The 19,377-nt window shown below is 39.1% G+C and overlaps 1 protein-coding gene across 4 annotated transcripts in view; it reads left to right on the top strand.

Annotated features, from left to right (window-relative positions):
- Window positions 1–514: 514 nt before the first annotated feature.
- Window positions 515–19,377, top strand: part of MTRF1 (mitochondrial translation release factor 1) — a 36,303-nt gene continuing 17,440 nt past the window's right edge. Inside the window, exons 1-7 of one of the 4 annotated variants that reach the window (XM_037729664.1) lie at window positions 515–759; window positions 842–1,045; window positions 3,454–3,879; window positions 10,300–10,391; window positions 11,888–11,969; window positions 12,167–12,274; window positions 14,683–14,855. In XM_037729664.1, coding sequence (XP_037585592.1) covers window positions 3,462–3,879; window positions 10,300–10,391; window positions 11,888–11,969; window positions 12,167–12,274; window positions 14,683–14,855 — 873 coding nt within the window. In that variant the 5' untranslated portion in view covers window positions 515–759; window positions 842–1,045; window positions 3,454–3,461. Of the gene's footprint in view, window positions 1,048–2,378; window positions 2,428–3,453; window positions 3,880–10,299; window positions 10,392–11,887; window positions 11,970–12,166; window positions 12,275–14,682; window positions 14,856–19,377 lie in introns of those variants that run through there. The other 3 variants (XM_017503766.2, XM_017503767.2, XM_017503768.2) reach the window with 3 other exon arrangements.

Below are 19,377 nucleotides of genomic sequence, written 5' to 3'. Positions count from 1 at the left end.
CGTGGTGGCACACGCCTGTAGTCCCAGCTACTCCGGAGGCTGAGGCAGGAGAATCGCTTGAACCCGGGAGGTGGAGGCAGCAGTGAGCCGAGATCGTGCCACTGCACTCCAGCTGGCAACAGAGCAAAGGCTCTGTCCCAAAAAAAAAAAAAAAAAAAAATTATACTCTTCTTTAGTCATTAGGTATTTTCTGAAGCAATAGAAGCTGAAAGTATAGAAACTACATCCAGAATCTTCTAAATTTTTGGATGATGAAAAAAAGTTTTCATTTTTTTAAAATCAGACAGCAGTATAATTACATTATAATTGTAATTTCACATGCAATATGTTGTAAGTCTTGATCGCTTAATCAGAATCGTAGAGAATCTCTCTCCTAGGTTTGCAGTTAGCTGTGAAAACCAAAAGCTCCACCTTTGGCTGGATAGGGGGTTCGAGGCTGCCGCAAGGTAAACTACGACTCCCAGGATTCTTTGGTGGTCGCTCCTGAAAGTTGTAGTTTATTCCCGCCTTGACCCCTCCCACCATCTGCACCCACGCTCTGGGGTCGCAATCTGGATAAGTGTGGCGCGAGGCCGGTATTCTCATGACAGTTTCATTCTCGCTTTTTTCATTTTTCTCATTTAGTTCAGTTATGTCTTTTTAGTCCATTGTTAACGCATGCTCGAGGACTACTCCTCCGGAGAAGGGTAGTGGCAGAGGAGGGGCTGGGAGCATGTGTTAACCCGGAAGAAGTGAACCAGGAAGTGAACGTGCTCTCGGGTTTGTCGGGCTGAAATGCGGTGGGTCTCGGAAGGCTCCGGCCTCAGTAAAGAGAGCTAACTTCCATTCTTCTTTTTCTTAGGTACTCACAGTTCTTTCCTGATCTTCCCCGCCGCCTCCCATATTGCCTCTTTATGGAATCACTCCATATACTGAGTTACACAGCATCGTTTGCCCGTGCTGGTGCCCCGCGGGCTGTCACTTCTGACCTGCCGACGCTCAGAACGTTCCCTAAAGCATCAGAGTAATACTGTGATCGGTAATGACGAAGCCGTGCTGTTCTCAGGTGTAGTTAATCTTGGAGAGTAAACATCTTGGGTTTTTTTTTTTTTTCTTCTTTAATGTTAAGATTCATGACCTTGAAAGTTATTCATTCTACTATTGTTCCTAAAATGGAAATTTTAGCAATAAGCATTAGAGACATGTATTTATTAGTCTTTATTCTGCCTGTTAGCAAGTGGACACACTTTCTCTAACACGCTTGAAACATTGGGGCGATGGAGTGTAACGTTTGTGACAGCTGGCCATTGGTGCTTTCTTCCACATTTCTTTTAATAATGTGATGCAGTATCCTAAAATCTATCAGTAGAACCCTGGAAACTTTGAATATTTTAAAGACCATTCTGAATATTTTATTTCCTAGGTGATAATGCTAAGTTAACAGACTTACAGTGATCAAATGACCTAATGTACCAATGCACCTCCTAGCATAGTAGGATCACTGGAGACAGTACAGGTTGATTTTGATAAATTTTGACCATTCTTTTTTTGAGTTGGAGTCTCACTATGTTGCTCAGGCTGGCCTTGAACTCCTGGGCTCAAGAGATCCTCCTGCCTCAGTCTCCTGGGTAGCCGGGACAATAGGTGTATACTACTGTGCGTGGCTTGACCCTGATTTCAACTTTGAACCTCGGGGTTTTAGGAGCAAAGTGTTTTTCTTGGAACACTATATTTTCTCTTTCTTAGTAAGACCATTGTGTACTTTTGTTAGCTCTTGATTATCTCTGTTGGAGGGGAGGAGAACAGATAATTATTGTACACAGCCAATTTCACATAACCTGTAATTTTTTAAACTAACCTTTTTTTTCCTGATTATGAATGTAATCCATGCTATATGTGCAGGAGACTTGGAAAACACTGAAAAGTAGAAAAAATTGCAAGCAAAATGTATTCATAATCTCACAACTATAAATCATTTTATTAACATTTTGGTATGTTTCTTTTTAAATTATTATTTTTAAAGATGGGGTTTCACCATGTTGGACAGGCTGGTCTTGAACTCCTGACCTCAGGTGATCCACCCACCTCGGCCTCCCAAAGTGTTAGGATTACAGGCGTGAGCCACTGCGCCCGGCAGTATGTTTCTTTTTTTTTGGAGATGGAGTCTTGCTTTGTCACCTATGCTGGAGTGCAGTGGTGCGATCTTGGCTCACTGCAACCTCCACCTCCCAGGATCAAGCAATTCTCCTGCCTCAGCTTCCCAAGGAGCTGGGACCACAGTCACGTGCCATCAAGCCTGGCTAATTTTTTTTTGGTATTTTTATTAGGGACAGGATTTTCCCATGTTGCCAGGCTGGTCTTGAACTCCTGACCTCAGATGATCCACCTGCCTTGGCCTCCTAAAGTGCTAGGATTACAGGTGTGAGCCACTGCGCCCGGCACATTTTGGTATGTTTCTTATTTAACTTTCTTTATAAAAAATACTCTATGTGCTTTTTTTGTAACATGTATTCCACATTTTGTAGAATAGTTTTTAAATATAATTGAGATTCTACTTTGTCCCTTGCTTTTTTCACTTAATATAATTGTTGCCACTGTCTGCTTTTCACCAGCCCTACTTTCTTGGTCTGTTAATACTTGAACTGTTCTTCCTTTAGGATCTCAACTGAAAGGGAAGCACTTTTGAAAAGTACTGAGTCCTGAAGAGACAGCTTATATTCTAATACCAGCTCTGTCTCTATCCAGCCGACTAAATAGATTAAGTTACTTGACTTCCTTGGACATCTAGATCCTTAAAATTAAAGAATTATACAAGATAATAATAATATTTTCTCCAAACTTTAGAAAGTGACTCTTGAGCCACCTTAAGTTTGTATGTTTTCATTGCTGCCAAGAGCTTGTTTATACACTCAATTCTAGATTCTGGATACTTTCTAGAAAATAACTGATTTAATTCATTCGGTTGATGTATTTGTTAGTTGTACTTCTCATATGCTTTTAGTTAATTCCATATGTTGAGCAGGTAGGAAGCAGTGCTGTTTTTATTTTTATTTATTTTTTATTATTTATTATTATTATTTTTTTGAGGCAGAGTCTCACTGTGTCGCCAGGCTGGAGTGCAGTGCCGCAATCTCAGCTCACTGCAATCTCCACCTCCCAGGTTCAAGGGATTCTTCTGCCTCAGCCTCCCAAGTAGCTGGGATTACAAGCACATCCCACCACACTCAGCTAATTTTTGTATTTTGAGCAGAGACAGAGTTTCACCATGTTGGCCAGGATGTGTTTTTATTTATTTTAATACATTATTCATACATTTGAAGAATTATTTTCTTTTTGTAGGTAGTTGGATTTTACGACTGTTTGGAGTTGGCTGAGACAGTAAATGAAACAAGATTTTTTGATGTTCCTTCCAGCGTTATTATGTATGTATTTTTACAGCTGATTTTTTAAAAGTCTGTGTTTGTTGTATTTCAGATGCTGAGATGAATCGACACCTGTGTGTTTGGCTTTTTAGACGTCCATCTCTTAATGGTTACCTCCACTGTCACATCCAGCTCCATTCTCATCAATTTAGACAGATACATTTTGATACAAGGATGCAGGTTTCTAGACAAAACGGGAATTGCATTCTTCATCATCTGCTAAGTAAGAATTGGTCCAGGAGATATTGTCATCAAGACACCAAGATGCTCTGGAAGCATAAAGCACTACAGAAATATATGGAGAACCTGAATAAGGAGTACCAAACACTTGAGCAATGTCTGCAGCATTTCTCCGTGAATGAAGAGAACCGAAGGTCCTTGAACAGAAGGCGTGCTGAGTTGGCACCTCTTGCAGCCATTTACCAAGAAATTCAGGAGGCTAAACAAGCAATTGAAGAATTAGAATCAATGTGTAAAAGTAGGTAAAAGATACATATGTGTCCTACGGAAGAGCTATGAAAAAAAACCACATACTTATATGTGTGTGTGTAAGTACAGGTTTGATTTTCTAAGTTCAAGCTTTATTGAACTTAGTCTTTGTTTTGTTTCGTTTTCCACTGAAACAGGGTCTCACTTGTTGCCCAGGCAGGAGTACAGTGACTCGTTCGTAGCTCACTGTAACCTCTAAGTCCTGGCCTCCCACCTCAGCATCCTGAGTAGCTGGGACTGCTGTGCCAGGGCCTTCCAAGGCGACGTCATTATGGCCACTGGGCCACTGAGGCTGGCCTGAACTCAGTCTTTCATAAAACCTACAGGTAATAAGTTCAACAATTGGAAAGAACAGGACTCTGTACATACTTTAGCTACTAAAGACCAACTATACTAAGTAACTGGGCTCCTCGTGGTACTTGCCATGGTCTTAGAGTCTGCGAGACAAAATGTTGGCCTTTTCAGAAACTTTATTTTATTGAGCAAACCTTTATTGAACACTGTAGCTACATGCTATGGCTACACATACAGTTCCTACCCCATCAACGGGCTTCTATGATCTAACGTGAGAAACTTAAAATTTAAGTATTGTTTATAATGTTAGACCTGCTCTACTAGAGTAAGGTACAGGGTTTCATGGGAGCAAAGAGGAAAGCTTCCTGGAGGAGACCACGCGTTAGTGGAGCCATGAAGGAAGGAAGCTTTATATTTCTTTTTTTTTTTTTTGAGGCAGAGTCTCACTGTCTCACCCAAGCTGGAGTGCAGTGGTGCAATCTTGGCTCACTGCAACCTCTGCCTCCAGGGTTCAAGCGATTCTCCTACCTCAGCTTCCCGAGTAACCGGGACTATAGGAGCATGCCACCACGCCCAGCTAATTTTTGTATTTTTAGTAGAGACGGGGTTTCACCATGTTGGCCATGCTGGTCTCAAACTCCTGACCTCAGGTGATCCATCCACCTTGGCCCCCCAAAGTGCTGGGATTACAGGCATGAGCACCACGCCCAGCCTAAGAAGCTTTATATTTCATGTTGTAAATGTTGAATTTATTCTTTAATGTTTACTCCAATTGTAGTTTTAGATTACTTGGAATTTGTATGTTTAATGGCTGAAAATATTTGCCAGGACAAACAGCTAACAGATTTCTTAGAATCCTAGAATTATTCATAGTTATTATCATCAAATAATAAGCCTAAGTGTCTTTATTATTACTTTAAGCACCAAACAAAGCATCTCCACTCGGACAAGACCCCCATTCTCCAGAAGTTTACACACTACCAACCAGGTGTTGAAAACAATCAGTTCTACCTATTTTTCAAATCTAGAACCTTCTAAAATCTGAATATGTTTATATGTGGGTTGCCATGCTAGGATTTCAAGGTGGAAATATCTAAATACTGTTTCTAGATCTCTTGTAGTAGTTTAATTAAAGTGATTTTTTTTTCTAGGAATCTGGTAAGGTTAACTCAGTCATTAATTTAGTCATTTATTCAGCCAGCATCTGCTGGAGGCTTACTAAGAGCCAGGCATTGTTGTAGGAAGCAAGGGGTAAGCCCTAAGGAGCTTACCAATCCTATGGGTGTGAAGTGGTATCTTATTGTGGTTTTGATTTGCATTTTCCTGAAGATTAATGATGTTGAGCATCTTTTCTAGTGCTTTTTGGCCATTTGTGTATCATGTTGGGGGAAATGACTGCTCAGTTCCTTTGTCAGTTTTTAATTGAATTGTCTTCTTATTATTGAGCTGTAAGTGGTCTTTATATTCTAGATAAAAGTCCATAATCAGATATATGATTTGCAAAACTTTCCCATTCTGTGGTTTTTCTCTTTATCTTTGATGCTGTCCTTTGAAGCATGATATTTTTAAATTTTAATGATGTCCAATTTATCTTTTTTTCTCTTATTGTTTGAGTTTTGAGAATCATATCTAAGAAAATCGCCTAATCTAAGGTCACAAAGATTTACATCTGTGTTTTCTTAAAAGAGTTACATATTTTTTATTTTTAGCCCATGCATTTAGGTCTTTGATCTATTTGAGTTATTTTTTTATATGGCATGTTTATTTTTTATCTTTTTTTTTTTAAGGGATGGGGCCTCACTATGTTGCCCAAGTTGGACTCAAACTCTGGGGCTCAAACAGTCCTCCTGCCTCAGCCTCCTGAGTAGCTGAGACTACGAGCTATGCTTCATCTTAGTTTTTTATTTTAGTATTTTTATTTTGAGACAGAGTCTCACCCTGTCGCCCACACTGGAGTGCAATGGTGTGATCTTGGCTCACTGCAAATTCTGCCTCTTGGGTTCAAGGGATTCTGCTGCCCCAGCCTCCCAAGTAGCCAGGACTACAGGCATGCTCCACCACACCCAGCCAATTTTTCTAATTTTAGTGCACGTGGGGTTTCACCATGTTGGTCAGGCTGGTCTCGAACTCCTCAACTCATGATCCACCCACCTCGGCCTCCCAAAGTGCTGGGATTACAGGTGTGAGCCACTACGCCCGGCTTTAGTATTTCTTAATACTGTTATTGCCTCAACATGTTTTCTCTTATGAAAAATTTCCAAAATTTTTATACAGAAGTTGAGAGAAAAGTTCAATGAACTAACCTATGATTCAACATTTATCCAGATTTTGCTATTAACTTTTAGTTTCTAGATTTTCTCCTGTCCCCCATCTTGTCTCATTAAGCCTTAGAGGTAATATGTGATGTACAGGCCAGTCACTGTTATACCTATAAAGTCCTGAATGTTTAAAGCCTGACATTTTTCTACCTTCTACTGATGGTACCACAAGTCTCTTACATAGGTTTAATGCCACACAAATTTGTAATTATTAGTTTTGAGAAGATTGCTTGTACACAGTAGGAGTTTACTAAATGCATTCTAATTAAATTGGCATAACTTCTTTCAGTCTTGGTTGAATCATGAAAAACATTAATAGATGGGATTACATCATTTCTAAAGGCTCTACTAGCTCTACAATTCTTCTATAATAATAATAATAATAACAGCTACATTTACAAAGTCCTCTTATGTGCTAGGCACTAAGCTCAGTGCTTTACAAATATCTCATTTGAATGCTTAGGTAACCTTATGAGTAGTATATATTATTATTCCCCCCCCCTTTCTTTGTTTTGTTGTTGTTGTTTTGTTTTTGTTTTGAGACAGAGTCTCACTCTGTCGCCCAGAATGGAGTGCAGTGGTGTGATCTTGGCTCACTGCAACCTCTGCCTCCCAGGTTCAATTGATTCTCCCGCCTCAGCCTCCCGAGCAGCTGGTACTACAGGTGCACGCCACCATGTCCAGCTAATTTTTGTACTTTTAATGGAGATGGGGTTTCAGCATATTGGCCAGGCTGGTCTCAAACTCCTGACCTCATGATCCACCCGCCTCAGCCTCCTGAAGTGCTGGGATCAGGTGTGAGCTACTGCGTCTGGCCTCTTTGTTTCTTTCTTTTTTTTTTTTTTTAAATGCAGTGGCATAATCATAGTACACTTTAACCTCAAACTCCTGGAATCCAGCAATCCTCGAACCTCAGCTTCCTAAGTAGCTGGGACTACAGGTGTGTGCAACCATTCCCAGGTATTTTTTTATTTTTAGTAGAGACGAGGTCTCACTACGTTGTCCAGCCTGTATTTTCCCTGATTTTATAGATGAGGAGACTGAAAGGTTAAATTTGCAAAGGTCACTCAGCCAATGAGGGCAGGAGCAAGGATTTAAACCTAAGCAATGAGATTCCAAAGCCTCTGCTCTTATCACTGCTCGGTGGATGATTCAGAGTCCCGTAGGGTCTACCTCTGTGATGTATCTTGCATGAGTCCCCTTCGTTCCTTCCACTAATTTATATCTTCGTTACATCTCAGACTTACCTGATTATAGTCAATCCCTGACTGGTAGTCTGACCTCTAGGCTTTCCCAGTCTAAGTGCAATCTTATTCATGTTATTCACCTGTCCCATTGCCTATAAGTAGAGGTTTCTAGATTTGGCATTTAAAAGCCCTGCAGAGTGACCCCAGCCTCTCAGTGTACTATGTTAATTCTCTTTTCATATACTGCCTTCTAACCAAAATAGACAACTTGCCATTCTCTGGATATTTTGATGCTGTCCCATGTCTGTATCTTTGCTCACATTGTTAACATACCCATTTCACCTTGTTAAAAGTCAGTCCTCTTACAAAGTTTGGCTTGGATGTCATACTTTGACTTCAGTACCCATTGCAAAACAAGTATGATTGCTTTTCTCTGTTTTATATATGATCCTTTATGTAATTGTCTTTGCCTAAGCCCCTAACCCCATTGTCTCTTCCTCAAGGTCAGGTCCTGTGTCTGACTCATTTTTATATCTCAGCACCAAACATGGGGTATAATAGGTTCTCGAATCTTTGTTGATATAATGAAATTGAATTAGACAGGATTCTACAGGTTTACAGCAAATAATAAGAGACCACAAAAATAATTTTATATGATTGCAAATCAGAAGGTTTTTCTGATACCTTTGAACCAGCAGGTATCTATTAAGTAATGTCAGCCTGGTTTCCATTTGTGACATATGTGCACAATGTGGTACCAGTGGTGACATTAAAATTGTACAACAGATGATCCATAATTAGAATTAGTTCAGACGATGCCTTAGCCAGGAAGCCCTCCTTAAGTGCTGAAGTCTGGTTTAGTCCCCTTCATTTATGCCCCCATGGCACACAGGCACTGCCCTGTCACATATTGTAATCATGTATATGTGTTTGCCACCAGACTGGGCCACTTGAGGCCTGAAGCCATGTTTTGTTCTTCCTTGTCTCCCCAGCAACTAGCAGTGTCTAGCAAAATGTTAAATGTTGAAAGCTTGAATGAAGCACAGAATCCCACCAGACCCTAATGACTTTCATGATTAGAGAATAAAAGAGTCTTCTCTTTGTTATTATGATTCTTCATTTCTATTTTCTTTATAATTATTGTTAAGAGTCAGAATTTTTTACCTTAGTTTGCAGCAATGGCCACTGACGAAGGCCTCTAAAGCAGTGGAGTCAAAGGTCATGAGATCTACCATCCTTGGTCAATAACTAGATCATCATTATCTTGTTTTGCTAGAGTTCCATGATTTAACTTTCTGCTTTGGAGATAATTAAAAAAAGGCCCATTTTCCCCACAAAGGACAGGTTACAAAAATGTATGTTTTATCTGACACACATGATATGTATTTTATTTTGTTTTTTGAGATAGTCTTTCTCTGTCACCCAGGCTGGAGTGCAGTGGTGCAATATTTGCTCATTGCAACCTCTGCCTCCCGGGTTCAGGTGATTCTCCTGCCTCAGCCTCCTGAGTAGCTGGGAGTACAGGCGTGCACCACCAAGCCTGTATAATTTTTATAGTTTTAGTAGAGATGGGGTTTCACCACATTGGCCAGGCTGGTCTCAAACTTCTGACCTCAAGTGATCCACCTGCCTTGGCCTCCCAAAGTGCTGGGATTATAGGCATGGGCTACCATACCTGGCCATGCTCTGTGTTTTAAAATACTGTGCTAAGCTAGGCACAGTGGCATGTGCCTGTAATCTCAGCTACTTGGGAAGCTGGAGCAGGAAGATCGCTTGAGTCCAGGAGTTTGAGGCTGTAGTGCGCCATGATCACATCTGTGAATAGCTACTGCACGTCAGCCTGCGCAACATAGTGAGTCCTCATCTCTCTTAAAAAAAAAAAAAGTGAACTGAGTATGTACAAGAGATTTTAAGAATTCTGATTTCTGACTTCTCTTGGATAATATGGAAGTTCTAGCTGTGCTGGACCGTGTCACAGTGTGCTGAGTTACAGCTGCCACCTTTAGACAAGAAGCGCTCACTCCAGTTTGCTCTAAAATTTACCTTATTTGGGTGTATATTTAATTAGCTATATCCCTTTTTATACCTGTTTGATTAATCACCAATTTACATAATTATAGACATTCAAATAACGAGCTTTGTAAATATGGGTTTCTATATTAAGCATATTTTTGTCACTACTATTAATAGATTTGGGTTTATATTTAATTAGCTAGTCCTTTTTTAAACTTATTTGATTAGTCACTGATTTATATAGCCATTCAAATAATAAGCTTTGTAAATGTGGGTTTCTATATAAACCATATTTTTGTCACTTCTCTTAATAAATTGATTTGTTTAGATATTAAATCCTTTAAGCTATTTTACCTTTTAAATAAACACAAGCTTTTGGAGGGCATGATTATACTGCTTTTCGCATTGAGGTTTTTGGAAATGCTCTGCAAATACTTGTTAATTGACATTCTCCAGCTATTCTAAATGTTCCTTTGTATATAATCCCTTGCCTTTAAAACTGAAATAAAACTTAGTAGCCAAAGAGGAACATGCTACCTAGGAGTTTCTCTGTAAGGATTTAAAAACGTTAACATTATTTCTGTTGCTGGCTTTTAGGCCTAAGTAAACAAGATGAAAAGCAGTTACAAGAACTTGCACTGGAAGAAAGGCAAACCATTGCTCAAAAAATCAACATGTTATACAGTGAGGTAGGTTTTCAGAGGTAGGCTCATTTCAGTACTGTTATATAAAGGAATACTGTTTTTGTTAGACTCTGCTTTGGTGCTCAAGGTGCTTTCCAAACACTTTTAAGTGTTCTCTTATGATATGTGATCAAGCTGGTTTTCTATAATTTACTGCAGAATTAGAATGAAGAAATTATGATATCAAATTAAAAAACAGAGACTCCCAGGGCAAAAAAAAAAAAAAAAAAATTCAGAGTTGAGTCTATTAACTTGTTAAGCAAGAGAATACATGCTGGTAAAGAAATTTAGTTCACCACAGGGAAGAGTCAGAGGGTTTTAAGTGTGAGAAGAGGAGGAGTTCATGGTGACTGTTAATTAAGGATTGGAAATTTGCAAGCTGGATAGAATGGAATGAATCCAAAGGTGTAGAGATAGTTGGTTAACACACATCTTTAGTTAGGTCTAGTAGGGGTGTCGCATACCGGATCCTCTCAGGGTTCTTGATACTGTATCAGCACCAGCTGATATCTCCTAGACATGGAAATGGAAGATTTCCCTTCAGTAGTGGTCTGTTTTCCTTCTTGCTCAATGACAAAGACAATGAAGAACACACTACTGTATACCGTGTCTCCCTCTGTCATATTTGCCATCCTCCTACCTTCAGTCTGTCTTGCTCTGGGAATCCAAGAGACGGACTTTTTGAAAAGTTAAGGGGGAGGTTAAGTGGGATATCAGTTATTTTTATTACGAAGTGAACCAGTTAATCAAGGGCAGAAGATGTTTGACTCTTAGTCTGATATTATCTCCCATAGACTATGTCATTTCTAGCAGAGACGGAGTATTTCAGAAATCAGCAGTAGGGAGAGTCATGACATGTAGGTACTTTTAGTTTGATTTGAAAAACCTTTTAGTAATAATGAAATTACTTCCCTTTTCTTCCTAAGAGGAAAGTTGTTGCCTTTCTTTATTAGGAAGCCCCTTTTTTTTCTGGTCACAGCTGAGAAACTCCATTTGAGCCTTATCTTGGGAGTCTTCAACATAGTCTTTAATTAGAGCGACTCTGCTGAGAAGGCACAGCATGGCACGGTGTCTGCTGTCAGTTACAGCAGGAGATAATATGAAATCATTTCTCAAAGCGAAGACTTTCAAAGCCTTACTTCATTCATTAGATGAAAGAAGCTACTGTTCAGAACTAAGTATAAGAGCCAAAATCTGAAGAAAATTGAATGGAACACCCTGGACTTTGATCTGAACTTCTGCATTCTAGAAAATGAAGATAATCTGATAACAGTGCAGAAAGTAGACTAACAAGTAACTCCATTGTTAACATGAATTGATCACCTATTTTAGGCCTAATTAGTTATACTTATTATAACATTTTTGGAATACCCACATTGGGATACTATATGATTTTGCCAATTACTGCTTTTTTTTCAATGTTTTGGGGGGCTTTTATCTAAATTCAAGTAATAATAGTATACCGGGGAAAATATACACACAAATGCTGATTTTTATTCCAGCTTTACCAGAGCCTTGTGCCAAAGGAGAAATACGACAAAAATGATGTTATTTTAGAGGTGACATCTGGAAGAACTACTGGAGGTCAGTAAACTTGTTTTATTATTTAAATGATCTAAAAAGTCCTTGACTTTTACATTTATTTGATAATACTGACTTTAAAAGTCCATTAAATGTATTTAAATTTGGAAATAGTGATTCTTTATTTCCTGAAGGACTTAGTCTTAAGGATGGGTTTCAGAAATTTGTTCTGACTAAATATTTTTTGTATTTTATTTTAGGTGACATCTGCCAACAATTTACCCGAGAAATATTTGACATGTACCAGAATTATTCATGCTATAAGCACTGGCAATTTGAACTTCTGAATTATACACCAGCAGATTATGGTAGGCATATTGAGGATTTTGTCCATAGGAAATACTAAAAATTATTTTACCTCTGATGTTGACTAGAACCATATTATCTCATTTTTTTGAAACTTTTGGTGTGTATCTACTAAACACTGTGGCATAGGCTCATGAGTCACAGTAGCTTACTATTATAGTAGAGTTGTTAGCTGGAAGAAGAGAGTGGGAAGGAAGGAAGCATTTGTCTAGGAAGAAATATGTGAATTAGAGAAAATTCCCCTGAGGAATTTAGATACCTGTCTTGCCTCAAAATCATTTTTCTCTGTTATTGAATGCAAAGGTATATTAAGGTTTTTACTTTAAATAACTTTATTATTTTTAAAATAAATATAATAAGAAAGTATTACTAATTAGACTAAGTGGCTAATGTATTTGATTTTTATGAGAATGCAGAAAAAGTTAATCATTTGTCTTTATTTTCAAAATCTTCTATTTGGGCTGATAAAAATGTATACGACAGCTGAGCACGGTTGCTCATGCCTGTAATCTCAGCACTTTGGGAGGCTGAGGTGGGTGGATCACCTGAGGTCAGGAGTTCAAGACCAGCCTGGCCAACATGGCGAAACCCTGTCTCTCCTAAAAGTATAAAAATTAACCAGGCATGGTGGCACATACTTGTAGTCCCAGCTACTCAGGAGGCTGAGGCAGGAAAATCACTTGAACTCGGGAGGCAAAGGTTGTAGTGTGCCAAGATCATGCCCCTGCACTCCAGCCTGGGCAGCAGTTTGACACTGTCTCAAAAAAAAAAAAAAAAAATGTATACAGCATAGACAAACAGTGCAAGTTCTTTACCTTTAAATACTCAAGCATGTTGATTCAAAACATATGATAATAATTCTTTCATTTGCCCCTTTCTTTTAATCCACCTGAAAGTTTTCCTCTGCTTGGTTACACAGTGGTACATCATAGTAGACAGAGGAGTCATCAGTAATAAACCACAAACTCTCAAAGTGGGGAGAGAGGAATAATGTAGGTTGAGCAGTAGAGGGAAATGAGAACCAGCATACCGCATAAGGAAGTTGTATTTGCTACAGATTTCAGATACAACCCATGATCAGGAAAGGGGATTATCAGTGAGAGCAGAGGGAAGGAACAACCTGAGCAGCAGCATGGTGGTGGGAAAGGTCTTGGTGTGTGGGTAAGGCAGTGGGGAGGCCAGTTTACCCATAGCTTGTCAGGGAAGTAATCTCTGAAGTAGGTTTGAATGGGTATATTTTGAAAAGCTTTGATTGATGGGCAATAGGAAGCTGTTGAAAATTGTAATAATAAGAATATGATTTAATAAAATAATATGTATTTTATTAAATACATATTTTATTAAATAAAATACATATTATTTTATTAAATCATGTTCTTATTAATACAATTTTGACAGCAGTGTGATAGATGGGTGGAAAAGGCTAGATTTAGTGCAGACTTCAAAGAGGTTATTAGATTAATCCAGATATGACTAAGAGTTAGAATTCAGAGGAGGATTATATGTCAGAGACCTTCACAGGGTGAACAGGCATAATTTACTAAGTAAGTAGATGTGAGGGGGCTGTTGCTTATCCAGTATGTCTTGTGGGCACAACTTCACACCCTTGTGAGATAGGTATTACTAATCTCATTTTATAGATGAGAATCTAGGCTCAGAGAGTAGGTAACTAATCCAAGACCACACAATAAGTAATGGCAATCATAGGATTAAATTTTAGTCTGTCTGATCCAGAGCTGCACTACATCCCATTAGTCTATTCTGACACAAAGGAGATAAGCCACAGGGATGCTAATCTTTCTAGCTGAGAAGAATGTGATACTCATTCATGCCATTAAATGGAATTGAAGTTGGAAGGCAGAAGCCATTTGGGAAGAATAATAAGGAATGGTTTTTGAATTATTAAGTTTGAGGTTATAGTGAGCATCTGCTTAGAAATATTCAATAAATAAGCCGGGTGCAATAGCCCATGCCTGTAATCCCAGCACTTTGGAAAACCAAGGCAGGTGGATCACCTGAGGTCAGGAGTTTGTTACCAGCCTGGCCAACATGGTGAAACGCTGTCTCTACTAAAAATACAAAAATTATCTGGGCATGGGGGCGCAAATCTGTAATTCCAGCCAAATAATATTTTGGTATGTTTCCTATTGTTGCATCACTAGCTCCTATAATTAATTAATTAAATGTTAATAAGTTTCCTTTTATATTTTAATACATTTACATTGGGAAACTGTAGTTTTTGTGCATACTTTATGTTTTCCCTTCTTCTTCAGAGGTCCTTGTTCTCCCATGCTTTATGTTCTCATCTCAGGCTTTGTGCTCATATTCAGGCCTTAGATTAAGGTCATTTGGGATCCTGATCTGTTTCAAAGGAGAATTCATTAATATTTCTGGATTGTTGTCCCCCTAGGTGGACTACATCATGCAGCTGCCCGAATTTCTGGTGACAGTGTCTATAAGCATTTGAAGTATGAGGGTGGGATTCACCGAGTTCAGCGCATCCCTGAAGTGGGCCTGTCCTCAAGGATGCAGCGCATTCACACAGGAACAATGTTGGTTATTATCCTTCCTCAACCAGATGAGGTAACCTCAGCAGGAGGCATGGGAAACTCACTCCGCATCAACGGGTATTGTGATGGGAAGCCTCAGCTTCCAGGAAAATCTGTGTTTTTTGTTTGTTTGTTTGTTTGTTTGAGATGGAGTCTCGCTCTGTTGCCCAGGCTGGAGTATAGTGGCAAGATCTCGGCTAAGTGCAACCTCCACCTCCCTGGTTCAAGCAATTCTCCTGCCTCAGCCTCCAGAGCAGCTGGGATTATAGGCAAACACCACAATGCCCGGCTAATTTTTTTTGTATTTTTAGTAGAGACAGAGTATCACCATGTTGGCCAGACTGGTCTGGAACTCCTGACCTCAAGCAATCCGCCCGCCTCAGCCTCCCAAAGTGCTGAGATTACAGGTGTGAGCCCCCACCCAGCCAAAAATCTGTTCTTTTCATGGCTGGATTGGACTTTATAGTCTCTAATGGGAAATCTTTAACTCTCTCCCAGGCAAAGTTGCCCCTCTTATCCTGACCAAGCTGTTTTGTTTGCTTTTAAATAGAAGTCACTTCTTTTCAAAAAATGCTCATTTAATGTTGTTGCCTATGTTTTATCTTAAGAAAAAAGAATTCCACAGATAATATTTCAAGGTCAATGGTATAATCAGTATGGGGACCATATATCTTTTTAGTTGAATACAGCCATCTGCTCTGTATTTTTCTTTTCCCTTTTTTTTAAACATACAGAAAATTGAAAGGATATCACAATGAAAATTTTATAAGCTTCACCTGAGGTTGGTTGTTTACATTTTCTTACATTTGCTTGGTTCCTATATATATATGTGTATACATTTCTTTAAATGAACTATGAAGGATACAGCACACACCATGAGACTTTACCTTCCAAATCTTTCACATACATCTCCTAGGGCACTCTCCGATATAAGCAGATTACCATTACCTATGAAAATTAACCATAATTGTGTAATATTATCTAATCTCTAGTACATTTAACAGCTTCCCTAATCAGCCCAAAAGTATTTTTATAGCTATTTATTTATCTATTTTTGGAGGCAGGGTCTTCCTGTGTTACTCAGGCTGAACTTAAACTCCTGGGCTCAAGGTGATCCTCCTGCCTTAACCTCCTGAGTAACTAGGACTACAGGCGTGCCACTGTACCTGGGTATTGTGATTTTTTTTTTTTAACCAGGATCCTTACAAGTTTCACACATTGCAATTAGTTGCTATATTTTTTTAAGTTTGGAACAGTCTCCTAACTTGTTTTTTTTCTAATGACATTGACTTTTTGAAAAGTCTGGACCATTGGTCTTGAAGAATGTCCCACATTTTGGATTCCTCTGATTGTTCTTCATGGTACTCTTTAACTTTTTCCTTTATCCTCTGTATGTTGAAAGTTATATCTACGTGTTCCATTCCATGCAGGTTACACATTTTGAGTGAAAATATAGGTGCGGTTATAGTCATGTTGCATCTTATCAGGAGGCATATAATGCTAGATTGTTCCACTTTTAGTGTGCCTTAGTTTTAGTAGTTACTGAAGATGGTGACCACAGAAATATTTCCATTGTAAAAGTATATTTCTCCCTTTGCAATTACTAAGTAATTTCTAGGATACATATATCCTGTTCCCAGTTGCCTCTCATCCATGGTTTTAACATCCATTGGTGATCCTTGCCTGAATCAGTTCTTTACTTTGGGGTTGCAAGATGGTGATTTTCTAATTCTGTCATTCCTTCCACATTTACAAACTGGCATTCTTCTGTGAAGAACTTTCCTCCCTACTACCTTCTCACCTCCTAGCCCACACTTTCTTGCATTCTTTCTCTAGTGTATGATTTCATTATACTCATATCAAGTTTCACATATTAACCTCATTATAGACTCATGGATTCATGTTTTAATTCACTTATTTATAGTTCCTAGTCTTCTTTATGTTCAAATAGTCCCAGATTTGGTCTATAGTAGCCTTTTTAGGGCACCCCTTTTGTCTTTTTGAAATGATACCATCGTTCTTTGCGTGCATCTATGCTTTCTGATATAGTTAGATTCCCAGGCCCATTTTGTACTATCCTGCCTCGGACTTAGAATCAGCCTGGTTCATTTTAGAGGGGAGTGTATCCAAAAATCAAGATCTAGATAGTAGGTATGTTTATTATTGTTAGTGCTGTTACTTCTAGACTGTTTGAGTGGATATAGCCAGGAAATACATGTTTTGAAATCATAGCTTCATATTGTTACTACCAATACAAATTTAACATTTCAGAAATTTTTTTCACCTCTCAACTTATTGCATTTTATATTTACATCTCTCTAATATAAAAAATCTTATTTTCTAATCACTTTAATATGTTTACTTGGTTCATTATATACTATATATAAAATAGTTCCAAAATTATAATATTAACATTACTAATAGTAAACTACTGAGTAATGTTTACGATTTTTGTCTTTAGAATATATTCTACCAAGAATGCATAGTCAGGCTGGGTGCAGTAGCTCATGCCTGTAATCCTAGCACTTTGGGATGTCAAGGCAGACAGGATCATTTGAGATCAGGAGTTCGAGACCAGCCTGGCCAACACAGTGAAACCCTGTCTCTACTAAAAATACAAAAAATTAGCCAAGGGTGGTGCCACATGCCTGTAGTCCCCCCTACTCGGGAGGCTGAGGCAGGAGAATTGCTTGAGCCCGGTAGGCAGAGGTTGCAGTGAGCCGAGATCACACCATTGCGCTCCAGCCTGTGTGACAGAGTAGATTCTATTTCAAAAAAAAGAATGCATAGTCAGAGCACTACGCTCAAAGATCATCTGAAATAATCTTTTTCTGTGTAGTTAATGTTATCATCATCATAACTATTTTGGTTCATTTATTTCTGTTTTTATCTCATTTTAGGATTTGATTTTTCTTTTCTCTCTGTTTTTTTTTTTTTTGAGATGGAGACGTGCTCTGTTGCCCAGGCTGGAGTGCAATGGTGCAGTCTCGGCTCACTGCAGCCTCCACCTCCCGGGTTCAAGTGATTCTCCTGCCTCAGCCTCCTGAGTAGCTAGGATTGCAGGGGTGTGCCACCATGCCCAGCTTATTTTTGAATTTTTAGTAGAGACGGGGTTTCACCATGTTTCACTATGTCACTGGCCCATGTCTGTAATCCCAGCACTTTGGGAGGCTGAGGCAGGCAGATCACTTGAGCTCAGGAGTTTAAGACTGGCCTAAGCAACATGGCAAAACCTCCTCTCTACAAAAATTACAAAAATTAGCTGGGCATTGTGGCACACAGCTATAGTCTTAGCTACTCGCAAGGCTGAGGTGGGAAAATTGCTTGAGCCTAGGAGGCAGAGATTGCAGTGAGCCGAGAACAGGCCACTGCACTCTAGCCTGGGTGACAGAGTAAGACTCCATCTCAAAAAAAAAAAAGGAAACAAAAACAGGGTAAGTAGGAGGAGTGGGGTAGAAGAAATAAGGATGGAAGCAAGATAACCCTATGGTTTTGACTTTTGAGCCATGTGAATGTTTACATATGAAAATAAAATTAAGTAAAAGGAAAAAAAAAGCTGAGCGTGATGGCTCACGCCCATAATCCCAGTAATTTGGTAGGCTGGGTGGGTGGATCATGAGGTCAGGAGTTCAAGACCAGCCTGACCAACATGGTGAAACCCTGTGTCTACTAAAGATACAAAAAATTATATGGACGTGGTGGCAGATGCCTGTAATCCCAGCTACTCAGGAGGCTGAGGCAAGAGAATTGCTTGAACCCAGGAGGTAGAGGTTGTAGTAAGCCGACATTCGCATCATTGCACTCCAGCCTGGGCGACAGGGTGATACTCCTTCTCAAAAAACAAAATAAAATAAAATAAAATACTTCATCTGCCCTAAGTCACATCTGTACCCAGAGTTCCCCAAAAGTCATTAGATAATTTCTGTAACATTTGGGAGAATATCAAGTATGTTATCCACACATTTTCTACGTAACTACTTAATATACTGTAGCTACATAAAATGGTAAGTTACTCTTACCTCTTCAGTATTTATTTAAGTCTTAAGGTAGCCGACTCTCACAGATTTTAACAAAAGCCATATAATCTTTTTCTTCACTATGTAGCAGTCATTTGAGAGGAAACATACAAAAAAAGTCAGCTAAATAGTATGTTAGATTCCAACCTTGACCCTGTTACTACTTTTCAAAGAGAAAAGTCACACTTGCTTTCTGTCATTCATACTAATAAATGATGGATGTGGAATAAAATATTAGCTCTCCCCTTAAAAATAGCATATTTGTTGTAGGCTGGGCACAGGGGCACACGCCTGTAATCCCAGTACTTTGGGAGGCCGAAGTGGGCAGATCACTTGAGGTCAGGAGTTCCAGACCAGCCTGGCTAACAAAGTGAAACCCCATCTTTACTAAAAATACAAAAATTAGCTGGGCGTGGTGGCATAGGCCTGTAATCCCAGCTACTCGGGAGGCTGAGGCAGGAGAATTGCTTGAACATAGGAGGCAGAGGTTACGGTGAATTCTGAGATCATGCCACTGCATTCCAGCCTGGGCAACAAAGC

The sequence above is a fragment of the Cebus imitator genome, unplaced genomic scaffold, assembly GCF_001604975.1.
Source record: "Cebus imitator isolate Cc_AM_T3 unplaced genomic scaffold, Cebus_imitator-1.0 Scaffold314, whole genome shotgun sequence".
In the NCBI taxonomy this organism is placed as follows: Eukaryota; Metazoa; Chordata; class Mammalia; order Primates; family Cebidae; genus Cebus; species Cebus imitator.
This window is presented reverse-complemented; position numbering and strand designations above follow the sequence as displayed.